General features: G+C 41.5%; 1 protein-coding gene across 6 annotated transcripts in view; it reads right to left on the bottom strand.

Annotated features, from left to right (window-relative positions):
• The window catches only part of nrxn2a (neurexin 2a), a 126,160-nt gene that overhangs the window by 82,470 nt on the left and 20,463 nt on the right, over window positions 1–23,227 (bottom strand). For 5 of the 6 annotated variants that reach the window (XM_086179143.1, XM_086179144.1, XM_086179139.1 and 2 more), the window contains exons 2-5: window positions 19,226–20,342; window positions 17,118–17,141; window positions 5,678–5,979; window positions 973–1,134 (exon numbers count right to left, since the gene is read on the bottom strand). In XM_086179143.1, the coding sequence (XP_086035269.1) occupies window positions 973–1,134; window positions 5,678–5,979; window positions 17,118–17,141; window positions 19,226–19,928 (1,191 nt within the window). In that variant the 5' untranslated portion in view covers window positions 19,929–20,342. The remainder of the gene's footprint in view (window positions 1–972; window positions 1,135–5,677; window positions 5,980–17,117; window positions 17,142–19,225; window positions 20,343–23,227) is intronic. The other variant, XM_086179140.1, reaches the window with a different exon arrangement.

Here is a 23,227-nt window from a genome sequence, read left to right as displayed (position 1 = left end):
TGCAGAGTAAGAAAGCGTGTATGAAGTATTGCATTAGTTCTGGTACAGCACAGAAGTGGAGCGCAAAGTTGTTTTTTTTGACAATGTTCAAATAAATCCTCACTCTTCTTTCTGACGAGACAATGTGATAGCCTTTATAATCTGCCAAGTGTTCGCGCTCACTCGCTCATTATGCAGCTGCTGCTTGTTATGCTCCTCATTTGCCTTGTGCATTTTGTGTGTCCCATTATGACGTAGTGTGTTCATTCCGTCCATTGTACTCCTGGTAACAATGGACAACAAGCGCAGAGATAAGTACATTTATGAAAAATATATCCTGTCCTTTAACACACGTATCTGACGCAAGTAAACTCATTTGTTTGAGAGACACTGAGAAAATATAGATTCATCCATCAAAGAGAATATGAACCCAAGCTCCTCGTTCACTCTGAACCCCTTCCTGCATCACTCACGTCTCCTCTTAGTCATAATTTTAATTCACATAATTTACTTTTTATGAGATTGCTCTCTTCATTAAAAATTTGTAAGATCAGGCTGAAATTGGGCATTAACAGATAATTCAGTGCTTTGTATCTGAAATAATTCTAATGCTGAGCACATGGTTTTAACTTGCTTGCTCCAGATAATCAATGTGACAGGTACAGGCCACAGTTACAGAGCCGAAAAAAATGTGGAAATGGTGAATAAAACTCTGCTCGGGAAGGGATGTGAGGAGAAGACGTGTGTGTGTGTGTGTGTGTGTGTGTGTGTTGTTACTTTCTCTAAGGGATTCCTGCAGGAATCTATAAATGCAGTGCAGCTGCTCAGCTAAATGTTTCTCCTTCAAATACCCTACAAGAGGAGAATCAATATCAATGTGAGGGGTGATTTTCTATATGCAGAACAATGCTCTGCTTATAGGAAGAGCTACCACTATCTAAAGAGGGGAGGATAGTATTTCTAGGCTGAAGATGGAGGTCAAGCTGTACTCACATCTTTCAGACAGCCCATGAAGTTGTTGCTGACCGGGGAGCCGGGCAGGTCAGCTGTGTTCATGCTGCCCCCGATGTAGAAGAGATCATCAGAGCCCAGCATGGTGTAGTCCTCCTGAGTGTAGCCAGTGGTGGTGAGTATCCCGTCCACCAGGATTGTCACCTAGCGCACCATTGAGGAAGGGAGAAGGAAGGGGGAGAGGAAAGAATGAAAACTCAGGAAGAATTTCATGCTTAATTTCTTTATTCTACTTGAGCTGAGAGGTAATTAGCTTTGATGGGTTCACTAATCGCATCTGATCCCTGATTTTGATATATTAGCAGAATTGCAGTGAAGTCAATATACCCTAAATATTACTTCCAATCACATTTGGCCACTCCAGCACGCTACAGTTAATTTGGAATTAATGCTATTAAGATGGCAGGCTAAATTATTTGTATACTGGCAGCAACAAAACAAGATTACTGCCATATCAGTCCCATCAGTACACAAGAGACAAAGGAAATGGATTGCTGAACAGTGCTATAGCAGATAAAAAAGGATATGCTTGTTGCCATGACAATAAGCCTTCAGTTAACATGTTTTCCAGCAGAAATGTAACAACACCCACTTTGGGGCAATAAATGAAAACAATTACAATTATGTTGTGGGAGGGGGAACAGAAATCAATTTTCAGGAAAATTTACAGTGAAAAGCACATACGTCCTTTGAAAATTGTATTCTTTATAATAAACTGCAAAGGCCACAGATGAAAAATGACAGCTTTACAAGGCTGGGGTCAATCTTGTTCAAAATTTCTATTGTTTTGGAATAATCCAAAACATTTCACGAATGCAGAAATTGTGGGTGCGTAGATGTCACTTTTTTTTTCTCTTGTCCTCACAGTTTTTAAAGTATCACAGTTTCATGCAAAAAAACAACCAAACAACCCATGCATCTTCCATGAATAAAGTGTTTCTGTCTTAAACACATTTCAGAATGAATTTGGTTTGATTTGCTTAACATAATGTGATTATGCTAAATAAATTCCACCGTGGTAATGATCTGAATGTGCACTTGCTTCTTTGGGGGTAAAAATAAACATTTTTCGATTCATACAGCTACATGACCACCACCAGGCTCAACATGTAGACCCCAACTGAAAGGAAAGAAGAATAGCTAAGTTAAAAAAATGATGTCAGCCAGTTAGCAGACAAAAAGACCCCCCAAAAAACTAAATTATATACCGAAATTACTAAAGCTTTGTAATCTGTGGCATCCATTTGCAAAACGACTGCAAGGTTGAAAGCAAGATAAAAGACCATGTAATGATCTGACTTGGTGAGTTCAGGTTTGTAAAAGGGTCTTGGTCCTAACTGTCCGCCTGAACTGACAGGTATTGATTTCAGTCTATCTTGTGGTAAAGCCCTGTGTATCTTTGGCTCTTGGACACAGGACACGGAGATGGCTTTCATGCTTCCACGTCTAGAAATTGATTAATGTTGCTTTCTTTTTCACTCTAGGACATCTAGAAAAACATGAGCCATGTCTAATAGTGAGTGTTACACGTATCTGAACAACCTCGCTTCAATATAGTTTCAGAAGCTGAGATAACAGATTCATGTGTGCAGAAGTAATTGTTGAAACAGGATAATATTCAGGCGAGGGAAGGATATGTTTACTATAATGTTTCCATATGATAAAGGAATGAATGAATTGAGCATAAAAATAAGGGTATGTAGACTTTGGAGGTGAGTGTGAGTGTGTGTGTGTGTGTTCCAGGGGCCCATAAATATGTGGATGGGTTATTAATAAGAGCTAGAAAAGGAGTGAGAGTGAACGCCAATCTGTGTGTGCAGGATGGTGCAAGGAAAGACAGGAGGGGAGAGAGATAGTTATAGGAGAAATCAGAGCCTGAAAAACACCACAGATCTAATAAAATGTTTCCACCAGCACTCTCTTGGGAGGTAAAGTTCCCCATATCTACATGTCAGTGAGGTAACTTATCTGAGGTGAAAGCAATTTACACAGGGATCAAATGCATGGCTGAAAGCATAAGTGACGTTGGAGGCATCGAATTGCCGCTCCTCTGAAAGTCAGGGCGAGGAAATGGATGTGGAGAAGGATGCAGGTTTATACGCTGGTTAAAGTGACAGGCTGGGAATATGCAACTGATGAGATGCTTAGATACACTCCAAGTCCAACTTTGGTACATAAACTGAATCTTTAAATGCAGACTGTTTGTTGTTGAAAAAAAAAAATGGTTTCATTTGCCTAAATTTTCAAAATGATCTTTTTATTAGGCACAAAGTGGCTGAACTTTCTGAAAAGATTACAGGTCACACTCAGTAGTGAAATTTTGCTCTTGCAGACATTTAAGGCAAGAATATAATGTGGCACCTCAGGCCCAGAGGGGTTCTGCTTTACTTGATGCTATGCTTCACTATATTGGACACACTTCTCACTTATGTGCCAAGTGCATTGGCAGACTTAAGCACAGAAGACAAAAGCAATTCTAGAAAAACATGCCGACACAGCAAGTTTATGGTCCAAATATATTTGCTAACCACAGCTATGACATTTTAAAATTGCCAAGTCAAGTGTATAAGAAGATGTCCAATATGCCTACACACATTAGCTGCGTTAAAAAATGTTGTTGGAGCGCTGACTTGTTTTGTAGACACATTTATCCGGACTTGAATTATGATAAGAAGAAGAATGTAAGGGGGCTAAATTTTTATACATATATATATATATATATATATATATATATATATATATATTAAAAAAATCATCCTTTTACATTCAAGATGACACACCGATGACTGATCAACACTGATGAACACTGATCAACCCAAATTAATGAATACGTTGACAGACAACTGTGAGTAAAAACACACGCTCAAACATTAGCATTCAGAGTTGTGTTATCGTTCGTCAGTTTGCATCTGACAATACACAATAAGTTCTAAATATGACAGTCACTTAATTTGTGCTACAATTAATCAAATGCTTCAATCAATGTACCTTAATTATTGGATCAAAACAGGGAAAGTTGTTGCTTCTTCTGAAATTCTTACTAAGTGCTGGATGACCTCTTGTTCAACCAATCCAAGGGACATAATTAGCAGATTGCTATCTATCTTGAAAGCTACCTAACGCAAAGCCAATTGGATATAGGGAGCTAAAGTTAGACAATTAAACACTGGTTGCGTGCAGCAGGTGGGCAAAGTCTGGTAGATAAAGAACAGAACATGTTCCCTATATGCAGCACATCAGCTTCATGCTTTGTTAAACCGTGTATAGACAAAACATGAGAGACTGACATGGAGAGATTACACACAAAGTCAATACAGAGATGGAATTTGATGGCAGGTGGTGTATTTTATACAATGTGATGGAGTTTTTGGGCAACGTGCAAATTAAGAATAACCGTAAAAGCTAATATAAATCACCGGTACGATTTATCTAGATAAATCAACAACAAATGTGAGGTTCAAACAGCTACATTATGGTCTCCAGATACTGTAAGAACACTTAAGGGGCGGATAAACACAAATAATCTCACTGTCAGATTAGTGCATAACTATTCGCGTAAAAATTTCTTCAACGTGTTTGGAATGAACACACCTTTAGATCGGATTCTCCCTCAACAACTCTATCCTGAAGTGACCACACTCTGCTGATAAATAGTATTTTTAGGTTGAATGACAAACATCTCTACTTGGGTACATGTGATCAGGGTTAAAAGGGATATCTTGGGCTAGCTTGGCTACTTAGCCATGTAGCCATGAGTTCCAACACTAAGGTGGAGGAAACAGAGTGAGCGTGGCCAAACCAGGTGAATACTAATGTTGTAAATGTAATCTAGAACCTTGAACTGATGTAGTCTTTTAAAGCCATGTATGATGGGAGTCTTAGAAATTCTGCGGTCAAAGCAGAGTGCCAGCGGGGTAACATTTAATGTAAGAGACATATCCTGGCAGTCTGCATTTAGTCTGGCAATTAGTTTGGGATTTCAGCCTTGTGCCTCGTCCAGTGTACAGCATTAATGAATATGAAACCTTAGGGCTGAGTTGTACTTGGCATGCAATGCCTGTATTCATTGTATAAGCCCCGCTGCTTCTTGTATGACCTCTCTGATAGTGCTGCAATGTTGCATCAGAAGCTACAGATACAAAAATGATTTTTGAATAATGGTGGAGTGAGGATTTTGTCAGAACTGGGAAATCTGTATGACTATAATTGTTCTGTGAAGGTATAGAGAGGAACGGGCTACAGTGATTATATCACTGCTCTGGGATATGTGGATATGATGGATACTGCAGAGAGTTGAGCCTTTCTTTCAGTAGGGTAAAAAAGACCTTTACAGCAAACCTGTGGTGCAGGAAAAAACAAGTTACTGATTATAAAGGCACTCAGTCATTTCCACCAAAGCAATCTATTTCATGAGAAAGAGGGCAGTGACCTAATATGAGCTTGCAATATCCACCAGAACATAGTAAGTGGTCCAGCTAGCACATTCAGAATTCAACACAGTGTACTATTACATGGGACTGGCTTTACCAGAACCTGAGAATCAGAAATGTTCAGGGTAATGGTACATCTACATGAAAGTCACCTACTTTCAATAAATATTTGGCAGATTTACTGTATACAGCTTTGATATACATGGACATAATGGCCAACTAACTTTGGAAGCCGAGGCAAGTGAATGTATACGCACCTGGCGGAGGTTGCGTGTTACTCTGACATCATGCCAGACGTTGTCATTGAACTTCCCACTGACTGGTTCCACCAAGGCTTCGAAAGCCCCGGAGCCCAGGTTGATGACCAGCCACAGAGCTCCGTTCCTCAGGGACAGGTTGACGTAGTCCGCTGACTTCCCCGTATGAAGCAGCAGGCCGTTCCTTTGCAGCGTACGGAAGGACAGGGTTATCTCATCCAAACTGCTCTGAATGGGCGTCTGGGACAGATTGTAGCTGAAGTACTCATTGCCTTTGAAGGTGGCCAGAGACTCTTCCTGCCCTGAGACAGCAGAAGAAACAAGTTAAATCTTTCAGTCATCAAGCGCATGTTTGCTTGAGGTCTACTTCTTCACAGTGTGTTACTCTAGCAACATGTAGGAATGTGGGAGAACACATAGTTCTGTTTCCACATAAAATGAATGGTCGGATAATAGTCCTACATGCTTTGAAATCCCACAAATGTGACTATTCCTACAAACAAGTGTTGACTTAGCAGCCAAAAATGTTCCTTAGTCTTCCATTCTAGACTCTCAATGTAATAAAGCAATTCAAAATAGGTACAAAATAGTTCCAACAAATGTTCTATTTACAATCGCTGAAAAGAAAGCAAACCTGTTAATAAAAGGATTCGGCATCTTTGAAAAGTGAACTTATATTTTTGTGATTTATTTCAAAATTTGTCTTGGGGCTGAGAGCCACAAGACAAGGAAGTGGTGACATTGTGAGAGATGGACTTGTTTATTTTGGTCTTTTCATGCAATTTTTGGACAACAAAAAGAAATTTTGCCATTACTCAACAGTGACTTTTAACAAAAAATAAAAAAAGAAATGTGTCAGTCTTAGATTCACATTTGATTTCCAACCTAATAGCAGAATGTCCATTGACTATGTGAAATATAGTAAAATGAGCAATTTCTCCAACCTTTTTTAAGAGCTGCAGCTGGAAGATATAAATCTTTCTCTTGGAACTCCACGTTAGCAATATGCTGCACTAAAAACACTAATTTAATGCACCTTTGTTGTCAAACATGTCTTTGATATTAAACTTCCAACAATGACGCAAAGTAATCAGCTTCAATAGTGAGAGATCACTTTCAAAAAAACGCTTTAAAAAATGAATAAATCGGTAAAACACATATTTTGACTTTTATAGACGAGTCATTTAGGATTTGTCTCTGTCAAACTGAATAAAGTAAAACACTTTCCTCTCTAAAACCACAGTTCACAAAGGATCTGCATACTAACTCAAGGGTGTACCGTCAGGAGGGGCAAGTAAGGCAAATGTTTGGAGAAATCTGGCTCATATTGGCACATTTTGCAATGATGACTATAAACCCTCATTAAACCTCCCATAATGACACTATAAAGTGCACTATACCACTACCCTAAAAATCCCCTGAGTGGGGCCCCTTCTAGCTACCATATGACAGCTGGATGGGCTACCATTAGCTTGGAGAGTCAGCTTCTTGGCCTCAGGCCGCCCACAGGCTAAGATCGTCACTGCACACACATACACTACACTAACACATCCTGACACCCACTCTTAATGTTTACAATATTAAAAACCCACAGTAAAAGCACATCTCCAGGGTTGCAACATCTGATTTTAAAGCATCTTGAATACATGAGTAGGCTGTTTGAAACTAGTATAGACACCCCTTCCTTTGCTTATTCGCAAAATGCAGCATGGAAGCTACTGAGCAAGCTGTTTCACGCTACAGAGATAAGCCGTCCCTTAAGCCTATGTCTGTTTGCACAGTAAATGCTGGCTTCTGAACTCCCGGGCCAGTTTAAGCCAACAGGATCAGTAGTCCCATTAGTCTCTATTGTTTGAGCAGTGTCATAACTCTGCTAGTGAGACGGCAACAACTTGTTATGCTAATGTTGCTAAGTGTGAAGGTGTCTGACTGAGCAGTGCGGGTGCTGAGTCATTATGGTGAACTCATTGATTTGATGACAAATTATGAGCCAACAGAGATATACTGGCTTATTGATGTCTATGTGTCCTTTAATTATCAAATAGTTGAGGAGGTTTTCTTACAAAAACCATGTGCAATGTCCCTGATCATCTTCCTATCACTCCTAAACTTTTTCCAATGCAGAGATTACTTGCAAATGTCCATGTAGCCTTTCTTTAATAAGGTCACTGAGGGATCAATGGAAGTGTGTGGGTGGATGGAAAGGCAACAGGCCATATCTCTGCTTTCTTGCTTACTTTGGATGTTGTCCATTGTCTGCAGCAACAATATTGACCAGCTCGTGAAGAGGGCATTGCAGGCCCTGACACCTGGCAGACTTAAGCACTAACTCAGACGAAATGTTGTTCAAGGCTGCAGTCGAACGTGTGATGCTGATGTAGCAATTATGCAAGCTGCAACTTCTACCTGGGCTGCAGCCTTAAGCCCACTGTGGTGAGCTACTACAACTTGGAAAACTGACAACGGCACTGGAAAAAGAAGGATCAGCAGAAAGTTGTCACCCGCAATCTCTATGTCTCCTCTCTGTCACTATCTTGCCATACATCATCCAATCTCCTGTGTCCTACTCCAGTGATTTAAAACCATGCAGTGTCCCCTCTAAATACTCACAACCAGACTATCAAAGTCCCCCAGAGATACAAAACAGCAGCAGTTGTCCCTGTGCATGAGGCGTATGAACCACAGGCCAGAAAGAGGGTCGTACCATCAGGTGGGGAGGCCTCACCTGCTATTACTTCCTATTAGCCAACCTGTTTCTGTCGCTGTTCGTTAGCCTGTGCAGCTGTGGTGGCACCACATGAAAAATGTCAACATGTGGATTGCTCATTAATATTTGGCTTTACACCTGATTAATTTCAAAGTGGTCCATGAGCTTGGGGCACAGATGGCGGTTGCTGACTTTGTTTCTGCTGCTCCGGGGTGGGGGGAGTCAGCCGTCGGCTGGATGCACCCCAACCTAAGTCAGGTGGTGTTGGCATATGGATGGCGGGGCAGCAATTGACCAGTAGGTCTGCAGGCATGAAGATACATAAGCACTCTAGGTGGCCACACCTGTGCCTGAATAATTTCCCTATTTACAGTATAGCTGTGTATCAGAGTACAGACAAGAAAATAATTTGTGAATCCGCTCACATACACAATTTCCTGAAGCATGCAAAAAGCTGTTAATTCATTTATGGAATGTGGGACTCTTCCCAGAGAGGGACAACTGTGGTTTATATTTGATTTGAAACAATTTGCGGACAAATAAATACAGATCAAATCAGAGGACTCTTGAGTATATCCTCAAGCTACAAGCTGGAACACTGTCAGTGCCAATAAGCAATGTTTGTTATCAAATTAAATGGCATAATGACACTTTAACATCTCGTGTATATCTCGTGCAGTTAGACATACAGGGCTTTGTTTCTAATTGAATTGCTAGAATTGCTCGGAGGGTTGTTGCTGTAAATCTCCATTCCACAATCAATTACGAATGTCAAAATTGAGCAATTTAGGCCTCGGTCCAAGACAAATCACATTGCGGTTAGCCTTTAGGAACACTTATTGTATAATTTACAAAATATTTGATAAAGCTGTATTTGTCTAATTCAGGAGTCAATGTTAATCTTTGTACGGATGAGGCAGTAGTGGCATCCAGTAGGCCCATTGTTCTGTCAGCAATACCCATTGAAGTGGAGCTTAAATTGAACATTATCTTTCAGCCTTTTAAAGACTGATAACTACTTCAGAGGAAGTTTGTCCTAAAGCAAGCAAGCACAGAATCCATGATGTCATTGTCACGTACAGCCTTAAGCTGCACAAATTATAGAGGGTGAAAAACTTGGGTAGTCATTCTGTGAAGTATTCACTTGAGCCCTTTCATCTACTGTAAATGACTTTGACATTAGTGTAATCAGTTTTACGCCAGAAAATGTACATGAGAACACCCAGTGCGATAATTCCACACTCTTTTTTTCCCACCCATTCTCACCGATTTGTATTCCACAAAAGAGCGAATATCATGATTCACAAAGGACATCCAGAGTTGTTTTTACATTTGAAAGATCGTTTTGTCTTACAGCAATAACAACCATGTACATTTCAGCATTCACAGGTTTAAAAACGTAATGAAAATTTGCTAATGAGGCCATGATCACAGTAACTGTAACAAAGCATGAAAAACAAACAAACAAACAACCCTTTTCTGGTTAGATCAGTGAAATCTAGGGAACGTTTCAGGATCTCTGTCTTGTTAAAATACAACAGAGTTTATTTCATCCAAGAAATAGCATTTGGCTGATGAGAAAATTGAGGAGAGAAACAGTGTAGTTTATTGCGGGAGTAGGTCGTCAAAGCCAGGTCTCTGTGTTTAGAGACAAAACTGATTGCCATGGAGACAGGATGGTGACTTTTATCTGGAGCTCACAACACGTGGCAGAGAACACAAAGCATAAAAACAGCATTAAATAAATGTGGCATAAACATGTTAAATAGGTCAGTGCTACTATTCAGTGTGAACGCACCCTTAATGTCATTTCTGTCACTAATATTGCACGTGCGGACTGTCATTACAATAATTTCACTGTTTGAAGTTGGTGATCTGATCATATATTTATGTATTCCTCTGATGATTTTAACGGGAAAACACTGATGAACTGCTTCCAGTGGGGACCTAAGACACATCCTTTGGCATGAAGATACCTTTAATCTTTTTCAAAATATCTTGAAACCAAACCGAAGAGATACTATGAGCATAGGTGCATTACCTTGGCGAAAAACTGCAGAGGTCAAAGGTGAAGTTCCAGTAGCTCAGTCAGTGGTCAGGACAAAGGTTTGATGGACAAGAATTGAGTGAGTAGTGAGCATAACATGATAGGAAGCAAAAATGAATAGGCAAGTATATGAAAAAACAGGAGAGGAAATATTAGTGCAGCACAGTCAACTAAAATGATATCACGGGAAGGGAAATGCTGTGAATAGGTGGCTGGGAAGGAAAAGCAAACCAATAGACCCCATACCTTGGCGGTTTAACATCAGGTGCGCCAGACCTTGAGGGAAAGGACAGAAAAAAGGATACGAAAACAGGAAGTTCATAAAGAGGATCGGGAAAACAAAAGCATTGTCACAATGTTGGACTGCAGTTTGTGACAGACATCCTGGGGATAGGAACGGATGTCAAAGTTCAAACTAAAATATAAAAGGGAAATCAAACCAAAAACAGACAGACATCTCAAGGGAGGAGAGGGAAGGCAAGGAAAGAAAAAAAACATCTTGATTGGTGCAACCCTTATTTGCAGTTGCTCACAAAGATGCTTTTTTCCAAATGGAACACATACTGTATGTTTACTTGATGCAGACAACGCGACGTTTAATGTATTAGATATTCATAAAATCTGTTCTCCATTACAAACTCCTACTGTAAGTTTTACATGGTTTGTCTACGATGTCTGCTTGGACATCCACTTCTCTATGCACTAATATTTCCACGTAAGTGCTCAGCCAATCCACTCGATTCCAATTAACCTTTTATGTGACTGTATTTAATGAAAGGGCGGCAGGGACAACCCTCCTTATCCACTAAATCTTTAGAGACGATCACAGAATTTCCCACTGGATATAAAGCTCAATGGGTTAAGAGGATGGGGACTGACAACACCCCCCCCCCCCCCCCCCATCCACCCACCCCTCCCGCCACTGTATCACTGATACCGGGACATCACAGCAATGTCTTGGTGTAACAGGTCAGCCAGCGATGATGTGCCACTTTCTAACTCTGAGAAGAAAACGGACGAGAGCAGCAAACTGATGCTGCGCTGCATTAAAGCTTCATTCGCCTTCGTGATGGTGAAGGCAAAGCAGGTCACAGCCCACGTCCATTTTCTTTCACGGCGAGGGCAGAAGGGTTTGCACGACACCAGACAGGACTTAAACTGTGAGACAGATAGTATGCACCCAGGTAAATGTAATATGGCACATTCCCTGAAAATGACAGTACTTGAATACTTACTGCCAGGTCTGAAATGGGATTCAAAACACCTTAAAAAAGCTTAAGGCGATACTTCAACCAAGAGGTGTTTTTTGTCATTTGAGTACTCACAAATTGATGTCTTGAGCTCACGGAAATGGTTTTTTTCCTCTTGCTTCACGTCATTGTGTCTCCAGAATGAAGAAAGTGCCAGTCAAATCTATTTAGCTTAAAGCTAATTGGTGACAAACAGCGAACGACAGCAAAACCGTCCAAAAAATGTTTACAAACTCTCAAGTGCATCATCTGGTATAATCCATTCGTCTGCTCAGTAATCCACAGACCTTTAACACTTAATGTTGACTAACTAGTTAACCCAAGTACTAGTGTGTAAAAGCTCTGGTGAATTGGTTCCACTGAATGTGCTAGCTAGTCCAAGTCGGCGCTTGAACCAAAAGGGTTGTAGTTAGTAAGTGTTTGTGGATTACTGAACACACAGCTGGATACAGGAGTTGTGTATTGTACAAGAATGTGCCCTTGAGAGTTTGTACACAGACATACAGTATTTGGGCAGTTTTGCTGTTATTTCGTTGCTTTTGTTAGCCATAAATCAACATTAGCTTCAAGCTGAATATATGCTGGCTCTTTGCATTTTATTTCTGTATTCTGCGGTCCTAAAGACATAAAAATAACATCTTTGCGAGCTCAACACGCTCATTTCTGAATACCTGAAACGCAAATCACAATGATCAAGTATCACTTTTGGAGTAATTAAAAACGTGATAAGCAAGTTCTTAAAAGAATTAAAGAAAGCTTCAAGTTGTGCAGGTGACAGTGCGTAAAATTCCAGCTGGTCAGCTTGTGTGTACTGCGGTTCATTTTTTTTTTGTACACCGCCAGCCGACTGTAAGTCACACACTCGTATCTCTATGTCCTGTGGTAAGCACATATACTCACAAATACCTCAATAGCTCAGCCTGCCAGGAAGTGTATTGTATATGGTGTATATCATCTGCTTCTCTTGCCAAAAAAGAGGTGGGGATGACACAATGCAACACTTCTGCTGAGCACATGAGCCCCGCTGAGCCAGCCAACACAAACAGCTCTCATCAGTGCATCCGACTCATAAAGCAAGCGTCTCTCTCTGTCTCTCTCTCAGTTCCAGTCCAAGTTCAGTCATTAGGTAAAGCCTTATGAAGATGCAGGTTACACTAATCTTTTCCACACTGAAACAAGGCTGCTCACGCTGAGTATCCCGCTACATGATTACCTTTGGGAGTGTCGCCAGCACATAGACTTCTGATGTATTGTTCATCCTAAGACAGAATTCACCCACGACCCTGTCCACATAGCAGACAAAGAGCAGCTATGCACTCCCACTGTGGCGGTGCATTCCACACGTCAAAACAATACAGGCCCGCTGTATGTGCCAGGCATAAGAAACGCCATCTCTTCTTCCTCTCTTCACCCCTGAGGTTATCTCATTCTCACCAGAGGTACTAAGATTCGACTGGACAGGAACTCAAGCATCACCTCCTTCTGGTGTCTGTAGCCTTTACTCATTTTAGCTATGAAGGCTAAAGAACATCATTCATCAAAACTGTGACAAGGCAGTGACAAGAGGGGCTGTGAGGAAGGTTTGTTTGTCATTAACACAGACAAAGACACACCCGGCAGTGCCTGGTGGTAAACCAACACCGAATGAGATAGGAGACAGGACATCTGGTCAAACAACCTATGTACCACTGAAAATTTCTTTTGGTAACATAATAATAGAAACAGTCGCAACTCTGAAACTGAGACGTCAACAAGAGGGAGTTGTAGCGATAAGCCATCGGAGAGCTCTACCTTCCAGTCTGAGGATTTCTGAATGCGAGGTAGTCGCTTGAGTGGAGGCGAGAAGAGCCGCTAATAAACCCACAGCCCTTATAATTTGTCCTTAAAGTCCTCCATAGTGAAACAAATCAGAGGAAAACTCTTTGCAACACTGAGAGCAGTAGTCTGGCCGGCTGGATAAAAGATAACCGATAAATATATTATGTAGCAAGTATCCACAAACATTGAAGGAGTTTACCTCTGTGGCTGCGACTGGGCCATCCTACAATGCTGGTACGACAGTACAGGTACATGACTTCTTCAGACCATCTTTAGTCCATTTTTCGCTGAAGTTTGTTGAGCTAAAAGCGGCCCTGCATTCCTGACTGGTGCATCCCTTTGTGATTAAGACCAGACCACCCCAAGTGTCCTGGACAACAAAGTAATCTGTGACAACTATGTAGTCATCCGAGAAGTTGAGGAGAAGTGGATGAGGAGTGCTGTTCCTGCCCCAGTTTAATATCATATTGAAGCAGCCACCCATTGAATATTTTTATCCTACTTGGCTGAGCCTTACACACAAATCTCAGTGTGTGGAAATGCAGAGATAAATGGCTCGACCTGTAGAGGCCCATTACTCTCTATGAAAATAAACCGCCTTTCCTACCAGCTAGTTTGCTATTTTTAAATAAAATGCAACCAAAGCAGCCAGCGATGGAGGCTTCATTTGTTAGAATGCTGGCATGTTGCTTTTAGGAGCCTTTTGATTTAGCGTCCACTCTCATTATAGTACTGTATCAGTGCATTTTGGAAATAAATGCAAGTAATAGACTACAGAGGGAGCTTTTCAAAATATGAACTTTTGTCAGTTATTATCATTTCAGCCAGAACTGCGCAGCAATCAGGTATCGGGGTTTACGGTGTGCGGACGTCTTCATTCATCTACATCTGTGCGGTGACCTGGCGGCGCTGCACTGAATCGCCCGTCTCTATGAACTGCTGCCGAACCACTCTTTGTGCTTTTAAACCTCCAAACATGTTTCATGTCTGGCTTTATTTCAGTTAATGATGCTGCAGATGGGAGTTGGTCTCTTTTGCACCTGCTGTGCTGTCACAGACTGAAGCCTGAACAGTGATGCGTTTCATCCTACAATGCTGTTTTTGACTAAAATGAGTGTAGAGTTTAAAGGTAGACACATAATAACTACGATGACTGTGTACTCTGTTTTATTGTGTAAACATGCATGCTACAGTATGTAATAATGCACACCAAACCACTGTGAACATTGTGTTAGTATCATGACAGGATAGTGATTCTCCTCTGCTCGTCTTTTTCTGTTCCTCTTGAGTTGATTTCTTTCTTCTTCTTTTTTTTTTTTTGAAGTGCTCGTGACATCCTAACTTTTTACAGTACAAACATTTCTAAGATTAATTAAAACAAAAATAGGGGAAAAAATAAAACTAAAAACAGATGCTGAAGGACCTTCCAGCCATTATGCGACATTAATTAGCGAGCATCTAAGAAGAAAGAACCATTGCATGAGGATTAGGATTTTCCAATTTTGTTCTTTTTTTTCATGAAAAGTATCGTATTATGAAGCCTGTTGTAATGAAGGATTAGACCAAGGTCACTGCTGCTGAAAGATGCAAACCCACTAGGACCAGCTGTGTCCTTTTTTTTTTTTTTTTTTCCCCCCTCAAAGGTTTCTATGCTTGCTTTGTCATCCATGTAGTGTGTCATTAAAGTGTGCTTACACATGAAAATCTACAAGAAAATAAAACAAACAAAAGACAAAGCAATGACAATGTGTTTGCAGCTGGAGTTGTTTGCGTATGGCTCTCCCATACATTAGAGAGATTTCTCTTTGGTCTGCTTCTGCCTTGTGAGGTGGCTGTCCTTATCTCTCCTTCACAGACCTGTTTTTTTTTTTTTTTTTTGCTTTCAAAACATCAGCGGCTCACAGGACTCTTTTGGCATTAGAGCGTAGCCCCACCGTGGCCTTTGTCCACACACATCAACGGGAGCCCACGTGCCGTATCGTGAAGATGAACAACTCCGAAGGCCCACCTGCTGTGCCAGAGGTTTTCGTTCCCTTAAAACAGTTAAGATTTTTCTTTTCTTTTTTTTTTTTCTTTTTTTTTTATACATCGCTTAAAACCCACATCCAAGGCTGAATGCAGTGCGCAGGTTAGAATCTTTACCATCTCTGGGAGTGGGGCGTGTGTGTGTGTGTGTGTGTGTGTGTGTGTTATTTAGTGAAACATATATTTGTCCGTTTCCATCGAAGCAAGGGCAACAAAGACTTGCTGCCGATTAGCTCATGGAGTTGTATGAAAGATGAAAAAAAAAAAAGGCGTCTGCTGAGTGTTATTTTTCTGATGTCATTGTTGTTTTCATGCATTCAGCATTGGAGATTGTCTCCATGTCAAGCTTTAATCCAATAAAAACATTCTGATGTGCTCTCTTTGCAGCATGTCATTTGCTAATGCCTGTCTCGTTGCTGTGAGCAGAAGCATGCCATCTTTGCTTATTGCTTTGCAGTCATTAGCAGTGATGAATGTTTTTGGAGGGAGTGCTGAGATACCTATTACTGACGCACACAATCATATACTGTACTACAGGGACTGTGTCTGCTCGTTTAATTATAGCACATGAAGCTTCACCCACCAAAAAACATGGAGCGTCTTCAAAATGCTATCAGTATAAGCTGATGGTGAAGCGTCAGATGCTGGGAGATCAGGTGGCATAGGTTGATACATTATTAGCTAGTAACAGTGATTTATCATGTGCAGTGGTCCAGTGCACCTTGTGCTGGTCCCCTGAGCCTGTTGGCTGCCCTTTCATCAGATCCACCAGTCTTTACTGGGGTGATGGATATCTCGCTCTGAAGGCGACTAAACAAATCTCCTTCCTCTGTTTCCGTCTTCATCCCACGTTCAGTATGTGCCCCTCATTAGAAACCAATCCTGTTTAATTGTGCTCGGTTAAAATGTTGCCAATAAATGTCCCCTTTCATGCCAAAGAAGATTTGTTCCTCTTAAGAAAATAATCTTAAATGCACTTGTGAAAAACAACACTGGGAAGTCACATTATGAAAATAATAGTGCAAGCTGATGAATGTCAAGGCCTCGGTAATCAGCCCCGAGGATTTATGCCATCGTGTTTGAATCTCATCTCCATATTAAAGACACAGAAAGACTTAGAACAGTAAATAGTAATTTAGGTGAGGAAAATATGGCACTTAGAAAGAGGAAGAATACAGACGTTACAAAAGAATAAAACAAAGCATCTCTGTGCGGCCGGTTTCAGTGATGCAATATATGAATGCTCTCCATATTGTGCGACACCCACGTACTCCACAGACCTCTCCAGTCACCTTGAGCACACTGATTATATATACAATCAGTATTCGGCACATTAAGCGCTTTTCCTTAGTGACCTTGTGACCAGTGGTAGTATATCTCCTTTCAGCTTAATTTGTTGGATGTCAGAACTGCAGTCCAAACTGACAATAACAACCTGATAATAGCCAGCACACTCCCTCTCTCTCTCTTTCTCTCTCTCTCTCACACACACACAACACACACGCACACTGATGCTGCTTTAATAGCCTTCGCAAATAACAGCATCAGAAATTATGCTCAGTGTTAAGCTCATTATATAATGCATTGTCTTACCTTCTACTTCTTTCTGGACACCTGCTGGAATATAAAGAAAAACAGAAATGCATAGTTAACTGCATGAAGTGGAATGACAGTCGGCTATCTTCATCAAGCCCAACATGGATGCTGGTAATGACATATTTTGTAGAAACTTTCATCCTCCTTATGCATGCTGACCGCCACATTTACATGAGCCGGAACCTGTGATGTCTAAGCATCAATGATGAAGCACGGAGTCGCTTTGTTGTTACCAAACCAGACAACGTATTCTCTTACAACATTCTTTTGATGTTATGAGCAATTCTTTTTATGTATAATCCTATGAGTGTCCATCAACACCATCTGTCAGTCGGCCTGCAGGCGGGCAAAATGCCATATATTCCCTTTATTCACTTTGGAAAATGTAATAGTTTAATATAGTTGTGACAGTGCTGTGGTGAGGGTCTGGTTTGGTATCGAAAGAACGTGCTTTGGGTTGAAATACAAATAAATGCCAACAGTACACTTAAAAAAGGTCTTGAAATGTCTTGAAGTCCTGCTAAAAACAGTTTGTCAGCAAAACTGTGGCTGCTAGTGCTTGAACACCTCACTAAAATGACTCGCTTTTGGAGGCAGTAACATGGCTGCTAATGACCCATCATCTTACTAAAAATACCATTTTGGTTGCGGAAGCGCAACTACAAATGTCCCAATGATTACTAAAAAAAATTAAATAAATAAAATCTGTCAGGAGAGCGGTGCGGTGGTGCACTGTCGCCCCACAGCAAGAAGGTTCCGAGTTCGAGTCCCGGCTCGGGCACAGGGTCTTCCTGTGTGAGTCTCCATGTTCTCCCTGTTCCTGTGTGGGTTCTTTCTGGTACTCCAGCTTCCTCCCACAGTCCAAAGACATCAAGAGGGGATGAGGCTGATTGATACTCTAAATTGACTGTAGGTGTGGCTGTGAGTGTGAATGGTTGTCTGTCTCTATGTGTTGGTCCTGTGATGGACTGGTGACCTGTCCAGGGTGAACCCCACCTCTCGACCGAAAGCCGCTGGGATAGGCTCCAGCCCCCCGCGACCCTTCACAGGATAAGCGGAAGAAAATGGATGGATGGATGGATGGAAATCTGTCAGATCTAACACTGCTGCAAATGTTCCAAAGTCTCATTAAAAAAACCCGGTTTTGTCAGCAGGCACAAAAAAAACAAAACAAAACAAACCAAAAAAACAATTTGTAAGAGACGTATCAAGGTTCGGTTTTTACATTTTTTTACAAAATAAATAAAAAGCAGGAAATGAAAAAAAACTTTGTTTTTTTTAAAAATAAATTGTATTCAAGTATATTCTGCAGTGTTGCTGTAAGTGTTAAAATATTAATAACACCTGGAACTTTAGTCATATAGTTCACGACATCCTCGCGAGGAACTCCCCTTTTAGCCTTTCATGACTCATAACAGAACATTGTAACGTGCAAAATGAAAACTTGAGGCCTTTTGGCAAAGTTTTTGGTGGCTAAAAGTAATTCAATGCACTACTTCCACTTTCTAGTCGATAAGTTACAAGTAGTTTCCAACTCGCTTGAAAATGTCACATTCTATCCTTGGTGTTTTGTAATCTTTCCGGAGTAAGAAAATGACATCAAACAGCTGTCATATTAGAAGCTGTTATCCTCTTTGACTTGTGAAGATAACTGTCAGTGCTGCTGAGAGAGATGGACTCCGTCTCACACAGCAGCAGCCGAGTCATAGCTTTATTGATTATTCTCCAGAGCCCGATGAGGGTACGAACCGTGTACATAGATGGGATGTTTATGAGATGGTTTAACCATTTATGAGCCATACATTAAGCCCACTGACAAAAAAAAAAACCTGCATTTGATGGTCATGTTTAAAATATTGGACAATCATGCATTTGAGTCAGCTCAGCGACTTCATGACATTCTTGTTTGTGCTGTTGTTTATTGTCCTATAACTATTATTTATGACTAAAGCAGCTGTTGTTCAGGAACACATACAACCATGTCTCCATCGACGCTGTCAAAAACACTTGAAATCTGGAGAGCAAAACATCTAACATAGCGAGAACAATACTGACACAAAACTAGTGGTATTTTTCTCCAAACAGAAAGGTGACAGTTGTCTTACCTTCGTGGCAGTACCTTCCCATGTAGCTGGTATTGATGCAGTCACAGAGGATCTCTCCTTGGCTGACGGAGCACAGCCCCTTGTTGTTACAGGGCGGGTGTATGGCACATATGTACTCCAAATCACTGTGAACAGCTTGGCCATCCAACAACAAAGGTAGCGCTTCCCCCACTTTCAGATTGGCTATAAGACCCTGGAATGGTGGCTCGTATTTAACAGTGCTAGACGTCAGAGCGGAGAGACGCACGTCCGGTGAGATGCCCCCTACGTAGAGGTCACTGACCACCACCATCTCTTTCCTCTTGGATTTCACCTCTGCCACTTTCTCTTCGTTATCCACCATCAGCTTGGTCTCTCTGTAATTACGAGAGAGAAGAACTCTGTGCCAGCGCTGGTCGTTGACACGTGTCTCAGTGTGCAGGGAGGCTGGTTCAGCACAATGAATGGTGAAGCGCATCTGGAGTCTCCCATCTGCGACTAGAAGCTCCAGGAAGTCGCAGTTCCCTCCGTCATCCAAATAGAGCACCAACGCTTTGCTGATGTTGGTTTTCAGAATGAAGCTGAGCTCCCCTGTTGCCTTGGCGTCCCATTGGCCGTAGCGTGTCCACTGACCGGGAACCCCCTCATATTCCAAAGCCATTCCTGTTAGCACCAACCAAGCTAAGAAGAGTAACCAGGAAGCTTTGCTTTTGTACCTGCCCATGATGGTGTCTATCTACAGCTACTGGCTCCTTTGTGCTTTCTGATGTATCCAACCAAGCAGTGAGGGGAAATATCGTCTCTGCTGAAGCTATCAACCTACAATTCTTCAGAAGTAAAGCGGCACTTCCCACATGCAATAACCGAGTTTCTTCAGCCTTGACTGTTCAGCCTGATTCCTTTCGTTCCATGGGTGACACATGAAAGCGCGAGGCACACGGCAAGAATACTTTGCATCTACTTTGGATTGTCTGAGAAAGAGAACAAACAACACAAGTGATCCACAATACTGCGCGCTTCCTCGTCTTCGCCATCCAGTGTCTTGGCCTCCATCCAGCAATGTTTCTTTCAGTTCTCCATGGGTCAACTAGGCACGGAGCCTAGGAACAGCCTCCATTCTTCTCAGCCTCGCAACATCCTAAGAAATAAAAGGAGAACATGTAATGAATAGCGGGGACTATTACTAGAAATCTTCTACTAAAGAGATCATTATGAAAAACATGACGAATTACAAAATAAAATGCAAGTGAGGGAATACGTAGTTGACGGAGAAGTTTATCTGAAAGCTTGAAGGATTCATTTCAGCAGTGGTTCATTGCTAATTTTATAGGAGATTTCTATAATCTATGGCGGAGAGATTCCAGCATCTGGACCTTCACTGTGATGCTATCAATCCTGGTGCCCCACCTTCTGTCCTTGCATTCAAGCAGAAACAAACACCTCACCAGTTTTATGAGACCTGTGCTGATTTCTAAGAAGCTAGTGGGAAAAACTGTGTTTCATAAGCACCCCCACAGATGTTTTGGTGCAATCCATGGCCAACTTCAGCGATGTTGAGCCCCTTAAGCCCTCTGCACTCCCAAGGCTCAAGCTAAGACGTTACAGCTAAACAACACATACAGGCCAGCGGCTGGAAGTGATGAAAAAGAGGTGGTTTGAGTTGGGAAAATAAACAAGAGAGAGAGAGAGAAATAGAAAAAGAAAAAAAAAACAAGACTTTGTGATAAACAAAAGAGGGTGTGCCTCCTAGATGTGTTTGTCTCACTGTCTGCTCTTAACATTCAAAAAAGGCACCAAAGTCATCCTGTCAGAAAGCGGAAGGAATACTGGGAGGCAGTGCAGATCACTTTGAGTAATTTGTCAAGTTCAAGGTTGAGAGGGATTTGTGTGATGTTAAATGTTACGCATGTATGTGTTAAACTGAGCTGCTTTATCATTTAAAGGTGTCTCTCAACAGGGAGCAGAATTATTTCATGCAAGTTTGGCCCAATTTCATCTCTGTCAGACGGAAAATATAATGTATGTTTGAGTCTGCAGGGAATTACAGCCTCTATTGGGGCTCCTGTTGATGAAGGACTGCCACCGTTGGGTTTATTCGCTGAAGGTAGACTTGCATGGGGGGGGGGGGGGGGGGGGGTACCACAGCAGACAAATCAAAGTTTCTCCCAAAAGTGTCTAAAAGCTCCAGGCTGGGAGAAAACCTCTCTGATAGACGGGTTTATCATAGGAATAGTTGCATCCCGGAAGGTCATAAAACTGACGCCCTCCTCCTAGGATGAATTGCAATTTGCCAGGGTGGTGTGTGAAATGCTTCTCTGGAGTCTGCCCCAGCTGCACACACACTCCCGCTTCAGTACTTCTGATCTAAGTACACATCAGTATTCTCCCATCTCACGTGATAACAGCACTTTAACAGTAGCCTACACTCAAAGAGCAACGGGGTTCTGATGATTAATAATACACACCCTCCGCTAACAGTGAGGTATCTGTTTCACCACTGCAAAGACGACCTTGTTCTGAAATGTACATGTTTGAAATTGACGCAACACGAGGAGAAAAAAAAATAACAAAAGCTGTGGGTTCAAAAGACAGAAAACCCACAATAACCGGAACGCACCGGTTTCCAAATCTGCTCGGTACCGCTAGAAACCGCTATTCCATGTACGCAGGGTAAAGTTCATGTCATTTTCTCTCCATGAAACATGATCTAGTTGGAGCTAGCGGCAACACCAGGGTTAAAAGAAGTGATTGTCTTTATAAATTAATGGCAGTTGGACTTGTTTGGTTGTTCTCCTGATAATAAACTGAGCTCCTTTGACTTGGACCTGGTAAGGTAAGGCACAACACGACACCAGTTCATATGCGCGAGCGGTGCCCCTAACACTGTACTTTAGCCAAACACTCAAAGAATCAAAACAATCAGCTACAACACAAATAAACTAAATACACCGCAGAAGAAGTGGAGGGTCTTATAATTGGCTGAAAGATTTTTACTGTTGTGACAGCAATTCATCCATTTGATTTTAATAATATCTGTCATCCGACTGCACTTCTTGGTGAACAGTTTCAAACCATTCCACAGTTGTTGTTGTTTTTGTTTTTGAATATAGCGCCTTTCTAGAAACCCAAGGACACTTTTAAAAATAAACAGATACTGAGAAAGATAAAATGAACCAGTGGCGATAACCGCAGGTGAACATGTGGGCTTTTAACTTGGACTTTCAAGATTTGAGTAAAGTAGAGTAGATGTGGGGGGGTGGGGTGGGGGATTACCTGAGGGTGGGGGCTGTTTGTCTCCATGTACTATTCAGTAGGTAGTTTGAATGAGCACACAGATGACGTGAAATGTAAGTTAAACTGTTCATTTACTACCCACGCTGTAACGATACAAAGCTGGCTGACAATCAGCGTATCGTATTGTGCTTGCATAACATGGCTGACTGACGACATGGAGAACATTTCACGGGAATCGCACCGTTGGTGAAGCTTGAAGTCGAGCTGATTTCAAGACACGGGAGTTGCATTCCAATACTAAGATAAAAATCTATCCAGTTTCAAATTATATTATATATTTTTACCCACGTTCATTCCACCATCGTCCAAAAATCCCATTTATACTGTGAAGGTAAAGACGAGGAGCAGAGGGAACACACACAAGTTCACCTGTGTTAGTCTGATAATGTCATCTCTCTGCAATTATGTGAAAAAGGGGGGGGTGGGGGGGCAGATTCGGGACACATCTTCAGCTTAAGCACCACATGTCATGAGATTTTAGATGTAAATCTTGGTGGGAATAAATATTTACTTCCAACACCCTCTCACATTCTGGTTTTTTTTTATTTAAATTTTTTTTTCAAGTTTGGGTTTAACGTTCCCTCAAATACATTCGCTCCTACAGTTGGGCTTCATGTTCTTTCTTCACTTAAAAAAAACATGCCAGTCACCCATCGTGTTCTGAATCTGGTGACACACACACACACACACACACACACACACACACACACACACACACACACTGGGCAA

Source organism: Aulostomus chinensis, chromosome 15 (genome assembly GCF_037954235.1).
Source record: "Aulostomus chinensis isolate RoL2024-O1b breed Wild chromosome 15, RoL_Achi_v1.0, whole genome shotgun sequence".
NCBI lineage: Eukaryota > Metazoa > Chordata > Actinopteri > Syngnathiformes > Aulostomidae > Aulostomus > Aulostomus chinensis.
The sequence above is the reverse complement of the archived record's forward strand: the minus strand, read 5'-3'. Positions and strand labels throughout refer to the sequence as shown.